Raw genomic sequence first — 8,774 nt, forward strand, 5'->3', positions numbered from 1 at the left:
AACTATCCGAAGTTGTGTCTGTTTTTGATTAGCACCTAAGATTGTAAGATCGTGATGCTAAAAGTTCCCTAGCTTGTGGCGTTTTCATTTATTATCGTCGTTTTTATGTGATTTTACTCGTAAGGTAGTTTGTTAATTGTTTCAGGTAAAACACCCTTAAAAGGCGTATTTTGATCACGAGCCTAATTCCCAATAAAGTTCAAGTATCCGCGCCCGGTGGTACTTCTGCCAGGAAGGCCCAAGAGCGAAGGCGTGAGGCGTTGGGCAAGCCGTTGCGGCGTCGGGTGTCAAGTTAAGGAGGCTGGCTTTCAATTCTGAAGATAAGCTCTGCGTATCGATACGCCCATATTCCGTATCGATACGCGTTGGTTAAATGGGAAGTCAGGTTATTCCGTATCGATACGGCCTTAAACCGTATCGATACAGGTGTGTTACGTAGGAAATGACCAATTCAGGATAACATTGTGGTATCGATACTTTGCATTATTTGTATCGATACGGGGAGCTTTCGGCTAGATATTTTGTTACTTTTTAGATTTTCCATTTATGGAATACTTGCCTTTAATAGTATGTTTCTTAGATATTTGATGAGAGAGAAATCCATTGTGTATAAATAGGGGCTTCATCTCTCTCTTTTGGTAGCTAGCACATTATTAACTTTAGTGTTTCCTCCATTAACGATCTTTAAGCTTTTTCAAGTGTATTTTCTTTAGAACTCAAGTAAGTTTGTGCTCGTTTGTTAATTTCTCATTAATTAAAGTTGTTCGTACGACTTGGATCCTTTATAATATCAAGTTTGTTTTCGTTTTTATCGGTTAAAAATCATGTCTCATTTTTATGCTTTCTTTTATGCTTTAGCTATGTGTGAGTAGTCAATAGGCTAAGTCTCGGGGTAATCTTTCCCGAGTACTTAGGTGGTTACTTGGTTCTCAAGTCCTCGAGCTTAAAATCATGATTTTCGGAATAGAGGTTAACTTGCATTTTTGGTCTAAACAAGGGGTGTTAACTCATTGGTAAGATGTTTATGTTAGAAATAACTTATTTTGATTATGTTTTATGACAAAATTGATTTCTTAAAATGCATGGTTAAAATCCTATTATAAAACCTCTATTGGAAATGGTAAAAGTCTTAATATATGTTCACCCATAAAAAGAAAGAAATCTTTGTTTGTGTGTGGCCAAAATAATATGTGTGTACAGCTCGTGTACAAATTCATTTTGAAAGAAATGTCTCCTGACCCCATTTTTTATATCTTGCTCATAATAAAAGAATTTTTTTTTAAATCAGTTTTTGGCCTATGTGCATACATGTAATCAAAACTCATTTGCCCCAAAAGTAAACTTGCACAGTGAACGTCTTTAATATGGTTCACCAGTTTCTTCATTATAACCTGAAGTGTTTTTCTTCCATTGTTGACTTTGAAGATCTTCATTTAATTTAGTGAACGTTGCAAATCAGTTCACAGAAGATTTTGGATTCAAAGTCTATATTTGCAATTAATGAAGAACAAGTATTCTGCTAGAAGACTTTTGATCAACGGAAATGCTTTTGAACGGTCATTTTCTTCTTTGCTACAAAAAGGAAGTTTCAACAGAAGAGAAGACACTAAGCTTCATCAGAGAAAATACTTAGAGCAATCTTCTCATACACTTCAATTTTTTTCATACAATTACTTTGAGAGATTTGTGAGCAAAATTGTTATATCTACTCTTTGAGGATTGTTGTAATTGTGAGCTACAAATTCTATTATCTTTTGAGCGATCACGTGTTTGAGAAATCAAACACTAGTTCTGTAATTCCAAAAACAGAGGTTTTTGTTTTTGGAAGGGGTGGTTTTTTTTAAGGATTTTGTACTTTAAATCCTTGCGGTTGTCTAGCTCCTCCGGAAAGCTAGGAGTGTTGGTAATTGTAAGCACCCGCAAGGCTTACTGGTGTAATTCCATTTTTATTAGTGGAATCTTCAAGCGATTGTCTTGGAGAGAAGTGGAGTAGGCTGGACCATGGACAAATTCAGACCGAACCACTATAAACTGGTTTTGCACTTCTTAACTCTCTCTATATATTTGCTAATTAGTTATTTGCCTTGTAGATTTTAACTGGTAATTTTTAATTAGCAACCGTATTCACCCCCCCTCTAGGTTGTTGTCTGGGTAACAGTTTAGTCAAGCGGTCTTGGCAAGTAGCTTACCGAGGGCTCGTGGCCTCTTTTTTGTGTTCGATAAATGTTAAAAACAAGTTGGTTCGCCTCCGTTTGAATCACATCTTTCGATAAACGTAGTCGTTAAAGTTAAATCCTCCGGGCGTGAGCACGCGGTTGTGACTCTCGCCTGAGTTATAATCGAGAACCAGTAACTGCTTAAGTCAAGGGTTAGACGATCCCTAGACTTGCCTCTTTTAGTTTATAAAGCTCTCTTCTAATCTATAGCTTTAGCCTTTCCACCTCTCAAGCAAAATCAAGTTGGCCGTCTTAAACGCCACAAACCACTTTATAAAATCTTCAATCCGATTAAGCTATCTTCGAATTCTCTGTGGTACGATCCCAGTCTTACCGGTTTATTATGCTACCGACGACCTAGCCCTACGTTTGGGGTTTTTCTCAACCTTATTTGAAGGCGAGGTTGCAGAGGCTAAGTAGTTTTCTTTTTGGGACCTCTCAAAAAATTATCTATATTTCACAATCTATAGTATTTTTTATAATATCAATATCGACAAATCTTTGTTTCTCAATATTAATTTAGATGTATCAAACAAGATTCATATTGAATGTAAAACAAAATCTTTGTTCAAGCTCTCTTTTGGCTAATTTGAGTGAGTGGTCTCGTGTTCACGAATCCGGAATCCGAATAAAAAAAAAAGAAAATTGGATCGGCCACATACACATATTGAATTGACCTAATTTTCCATGGGACCGCTCAATATTTTTTTAAAATTATTGGACGGTTCAGATCATCCATGCGAGGCCCGGAGTGGACCCTGCGTGGCCGTCTGTATGTCTGGTCAGTGGACGGCGTCGATTTCCTTAGACTTCTTGTTAGCGAAAACAACTTAACTAGTATCATTAGCTTGTAGTCCATTAATATAGCGAAAACGTACCCTCAAATCCAAGTCCCCTCTTTCCACAACTCCTTGATCTTTGGAGCTAAACAAGGGTCATCATCGGACTGGGCCGGCCCAGCCCGGCATACCACTACCCAAGCCCGCCAGTGAACTGAGCTTTGCGGGCTTTTGTTTTTTGACGGGCCGGGCTATATCTCAAAACGTGAAGCCCAAGCCGCCCACGAGCTTAGCCCAATCGACAGGCTACCGGGCCAATGGGCGGGCGGGCAGGCTGGCCAGCATTCAGGCGGGCAAGCTCACAAGTCGCAATGGTCAAAAGACTCAGATGAATTTTGTGGTGTAATAAGGCAATTAATGAATTCTAGCACCCACTACCTAGTTTTTTGGTGTTAGGTAATTAATGAATAAAACATTTGTACTCAACCCAAGTTACAAATACCAACAGCCAGAAAGACTGTTTTCTTATCTAATTTTAAATTTCATAGGCCCCATTCCAGAATACTTTCTTAAAAAATAAATACTTATTTCATATTTTCAAATTAAAAAATAATGTAAATAAATTTTTTTTTGCACTGTTCAAAAGATCTTAATGAAATCTATTCAACAATATCCATATTGCTAGAAAAATTATTTACATAAACACATTATCTTTGAGTTTGAAATTATCTTTTTAAAAAATAAGTACTTAAAATTGGTCACACTCTGAGTTCACTACTTCACTTGCATGTCATTTGTCATTTGCCATTTGCCAATCAACAGTTCTTGCGTTGTACACATGTAGCAACGATGTGTCAAGACACTTTCTGTTAGGCTGTTATCTTATTAGAGAAATACTGTAAGCAATCAATCATTCAATTGGACTTTCCTGTTTTTTATTCTATTAGCTTGCAATTGTGCACTTGGAAAATAGTAATAGTGTGCAATGTTTCAAGAGTTAACAATATTGATTAATACAAGACTAAAAAAAACTACTACAAATTATGAAATAGGAGTTCATACGGGCTACCGGGCGGGTTTTGTGGGTGGGCCGGCCCAAGCCTAGCCATAGACAAATCGAGCTGGACTAGCCCGCCTGCTTGACGGGCTCGAGTCGGGCAAAAGCCCGACGGGTCAACCGGGCTTCGGGCAGGGCGTGAGCCGACGGGCTAAATAATGACCTTTAAAACTAAACATACTCCTAACTCCATCTTAAAATGGTGAGATCTTTCGATTCTGACATAGTTGCGGTAAGATTTCTTATAGCTAATGGTATAGGGGGATGAAACAAAATTCCGGTGACGACGAAGGTCACGGAGTACCATAACTGTATTTTCATTATGGTAACTTTGTAAAGTACTCCAGAAAGAAGTATTAAACCGTACATCAGAGAGTCAAAAACCGTTGTAATAACGGCAGAACCATTGGTCCAAACCAGTGAATAATTTCTCCCGACTCCAGGGCGTGTGATGTGGGGCCCACGGTGGCCTGTCTTATCCTCCGGATCACGTTTTCTTTCCAAAGTTCCCGCAAGTTGGTCAGCCATTTGCCAATCAATTTGGAGGCCAGTTTGACATACTTGCTCCTCTATTTCTTTCTTATTTACGACCCTGCCACCTCGTTAATTAGGAAATTCTCCAATCAGGTGGGGAACAAGACCATACTTTTAGCCTTTTGCATTTAAGGACTCCGACAATGGATATATGGCACACTTACCCAAGATTCAAGCTAATCAGTAGGAGTATTTATTTTTGCATCTAATCTGTACTCAACTTGTTTGTGCTGAATCCATTATTACAAGTGTAGTATGTATTAGACTCCTAAGATACATGTACATGATTATTGTCGCGCAAGGTAAAACATCACGTAACATAGTATGCATATATTACTCAAACGTGACACACATTCAGGCCTTAAATTTGGACTTTCATCGTGTCTCGAGGAGGATATGCAATTGCTGGAGTTTTTCATTTCATTTTAGTTTAGTGTCCTTTTCACACATAGAGAAAGTCAAATGTTATTTTCTGCGCAAAAAAAAATCAAGTTTTATGATCAAATTTGTAATTTTAAGTGTAGAGAAACAAAGAGCATAAGTTCGGACTTTCCCAAACGTGACACCCATATAAGTTTAAACACATATAATACTCGCATGTGACATACATTTAGGCTTTAAATTTAGACTTTCATCATTCTCGACAAGGATATGTATACGATTGAGTTTTTCATTTCATTTTTAGAACAATTTCGTTTTCATTCATAGAGGAAGTCAAATTTTATTTCTTTCGCAAAAAAATTCAAGTTGTATGAGATGAAATTATAATTTTGAGTGTAGAGAACAAAGGGCATAAGTTTGGACTTTCTTGAATGTGACGCATATATAAGTTTGAACATGGTACACATATAATACTCAAGCGTGACACATATTTGGCCTTTGAATTTGGACTTTCATCGTTTCTCGATAGATATGCATTCGCCTAAGGTTTTTCATTTCATGTTCAGTACAATGTCCTTTTCATACACAGTGAGACGAGTATTTTTTAGTAAATAATTCAAGTTTTTTATAAGATGAAATTTGTAATTCGAGGACACAGCAAAAAAAAAAAGAAAAAGAAAAGAAAGAGAACATAAGCTTGGACTTTCTCAAATGTGACACACATATAAGTTTGAACTTTGAACATAGTATGCACATGCTCTTTCCGTTACAAAATGGATGACCAAAACATATATCTAGTCGCTTTAGTTTTATTAAATAAAGTTTTTAAAATCATGAAATTTAATTATAATTTACAAAATCAAGAAGATCTTTTGAGAGATGTGAATCATGATTTGAGACATTTATTGTGAAACATAAAGAGTGATAATGAAATATGACACTCATTTAGGCCTTAAATCCGGACTTTTATTGTTTTTCAACAAGGATATACATTCGCTTGTGTTTTTCATTTCATTTTTAGTACTTCGTTTTTTTCATAAACATGAAAAAAGTCGAAACATATTTTTGCCAAAAAAAGAGGTCAAGTTTTATGAGTTGAAATTTCTATTTTCGAGAGGAGAGAAACAAAGGGTATGTTGGTAACTTCAAATATCAACCAAATCCTAGTATTTTATTACCCCACAAGAAAACTTCCATACACCCCCACTTTTCTTTCTTCCTTTTTTTTTTTTGGTAAACCACTTTTCTTTCTTTGAAAATCCAAAATCAATCTCTCTCTCTCTCTCTCTCTCTCTTCTTTCTTTGAAAATCCAAAATCTCTCTCTCTCTCTCTCTCTCTCACTCTCTCCCTCCTCAGAGCATACCACTTGATGAAAAGAAAACCCAGAGACACACATGACACATCCATAACCACCTCTACGGAAAGTGACTAACCCAGCTCCAACCCCTCTCTCCAGATACATATATACGCGCACATCTCTCTCTAAACTACTCAAACCCCTCGAAAACCCACCTCCCATCTTCTCTCTCTCTCTCTCTCTCTCTCTCTCTCTCTCTCTCTCTCATATATATTTCTCTCTCTGAATCTAATACATAATCGAAACCCATAAACAAAAGATGCCTGAACCAAAATCATCTCTCCTCTTCCACAGATACAACACAAACACTTGCCCCAAACAACAATCCCAGCAACAACAACAACCACATCCACGGCGCAGCCCTCTGACGTGCGCCACCCCGGTCCCGGACACCGTGTCGCGCTACCACGCCCACGCGGTGGGGCCCAACCAGTGCTGCTCCGCCGTGACGCAACAGATCTCGGCCCCGATCTCCGCCGTCTGGCCCGTCGTCCGCCGCTTCGACAACCCCCAGGCGTACAAGCACTTCGTCAAGAGCTGCCACGTCGTCAACGGCGACGGCAGCGTCGGCACCGTCAGGGAGATCCACGTCATCTCCGGCCTGCCGGCCGCCAACAGCACCGAGCGCCTCGAGATCCTCGACGACGAGCGGCACGTCATCAGCTTCAGCGTCGTGGGCGGGGACCACCGGCTGGCGAATTACCGGTCTGTGACGACGCTGCACCCGTCGCCGGACGGGCTGGGGACGGTCGTCGTGGAGTCGTACGTCGTCGACACGCCCGCGGGTAACACCAATGAGGAGACTTGCGTGTTCGTTGACACTATCGTAAGGTGTAACCTCCAATCGCTCGCTCAGATCGCTGAGAATTCCGTTAGACGAAACTGAATTTGTTTGTAAAGTAACAATGACGAGTAAAATGGCCGTTGAATTAAAAAAAAGTTGGTACATGTCACCGAATTTTTAGCATCGTCGTTGCACGATGTTTTTAGCGATTCCTTTGTTTATGTGAGATGATGATAAGTTGAGATTTGGATCGTATTTCAGTCACGTATGCAGTGACAGATCGGTGATACGGTAATATGTCGGTGATATATAGCACTTCTCGTGATTGATTAATCAAAATGTTGGTTTGAGATGTACTTACTCTATGGTTTCTATTTTGATAACTCCTCTCTTTCTCTCCGCGCAGTCTCCAGTAAGATTTTTTTCTTTTACTATTATTATTATTTTTCTATCTTTCTTTTTCTATTTTGTCACCCAATTAACTTCCCTCCAAACCCAAGTCAAATTAACGAAGCAAATTTTTTTAAATGCATTCCTGTTTTTGAATTCGAAAGCAATTTTTAGATTCCGTTGATCGTGTGTGATGATTGCAATTTTTTTACCTATCTCTCTTCTTTCAAAACTCTTAAAAAAAAAACTCAAAATCCATACCGGACTAACCTCTAAGTTGATAGGCAAATAATTGTTTGATGGGAGGGTAGCCAATGGACAATATAGTAACATTGAATAATTTCGCTAATGCTTGGGGACTCATCTCATTATTCTCATGTGGTAATAAATTATTTGAACCAGGAGTAGTCCTCGATCCGTTGAAAGCTACTTCGCGTTTGTCGAGGTTCATTGATGCCTTTGACAGAAAGCTTCGAAATGCAATTGGTCGATTATTTAAACAATATTTAAATGCTTTTCCAATGTAGGAATCGACTAATGAACTTATGGTCACATAATTTTTTTAAATGGTTTATTCTCGCACTCTCAATTTTTGTTCTGTGCTTGTAAATTGCAATCCTCGTAGTCACAAGTTCTAGTTGTTTTGAATGGTTTTGAAAGACGCTTCCAGTATTAGTGCAGTTTTGAAATGTGAGGCCTCTTTAAAGGGTATCATAATATGAATGCTACATAAAAGTTTTCTTGATCTGAATGCCTCGTGGGTCAATATCCTAAATGTTAAGCATAAAATATATGTTCAGTATAGAAATATTGTCAAAAATGGTAAATTATGGAAATGAAACAGATCGATGCTCCGGTTCGTTGCTTTCTCTTCACATATTTATCTGCATGATTATCGATTAACCCGTTGGAGTCAAAAATATATTTTACAACGGGAAATAAATTTAAGGGCAGACAATAATAATAATCCAACGTAGGAATTTCCAATATGAATGCATTCATGGGGGAGGTTGAAAAATACTCTACTCGGGGGGAAAAAACAAGTGTTTGGTAGGGGGGAATCCAACAGCTGCACCTCGCCCAAGTTGACGTTGTAAATTGTACTAGTAATAGCTGTTAATGTTTAATTAGAAAGAAAGAAACCGCAAGTTGCAACCTTTTCTGTTTTTCTCTGTCCTTTCCCCCCTTCTCTCTCTCTCTAGCTTGATTACCAAGAAATTGCAAGTTGCAAACTTTGTGTGTGTTTTTATGTCCTTTTCCCTCTCTCTCTCTCTC

General features: G+C 38.4%; 1 protein-coding gene across 1 annotated transcript; it reads left to right on the forward strand.

Moving 5' to 3' along the window:
* The first annotated feature begins 6,182 nt into the window (after window positions 1–6,182).
* LOC131326091 (abscisic acid receptor PYL4-like) lies at window positions 6,183–7,465 on the forward strand. Its single transcript, XM_058358686.1, has one exon. It carries the CDS (start codon window positions 6,585–6,587, stop codon window positions 7,209–7,211), a length of 627 nt encoding a protein of 208 aa, XP_058214669.1. The 5' UTR covers window positions 6,183–6,584; the 3' UTR covers window positions 7,212–7,465.
* Window positions 7,466–8,774: the final 1,309 nt, after the last annotated feature.

The sequence above is a fragment of the Rhododendron vialii genome, chromosome 5a (assembly GCF_030253575.1).
Source record: "Rhododendron vialii isolate Sample 1 chromosome 5a, ASM3025357v1".
Lineage (NCBI taxonomy): Eukaryota > Viridiplantae > Streptophyta > Magnoliopsida > Ericales > Ericaceae > Rhododendron > Rhododendron vialii.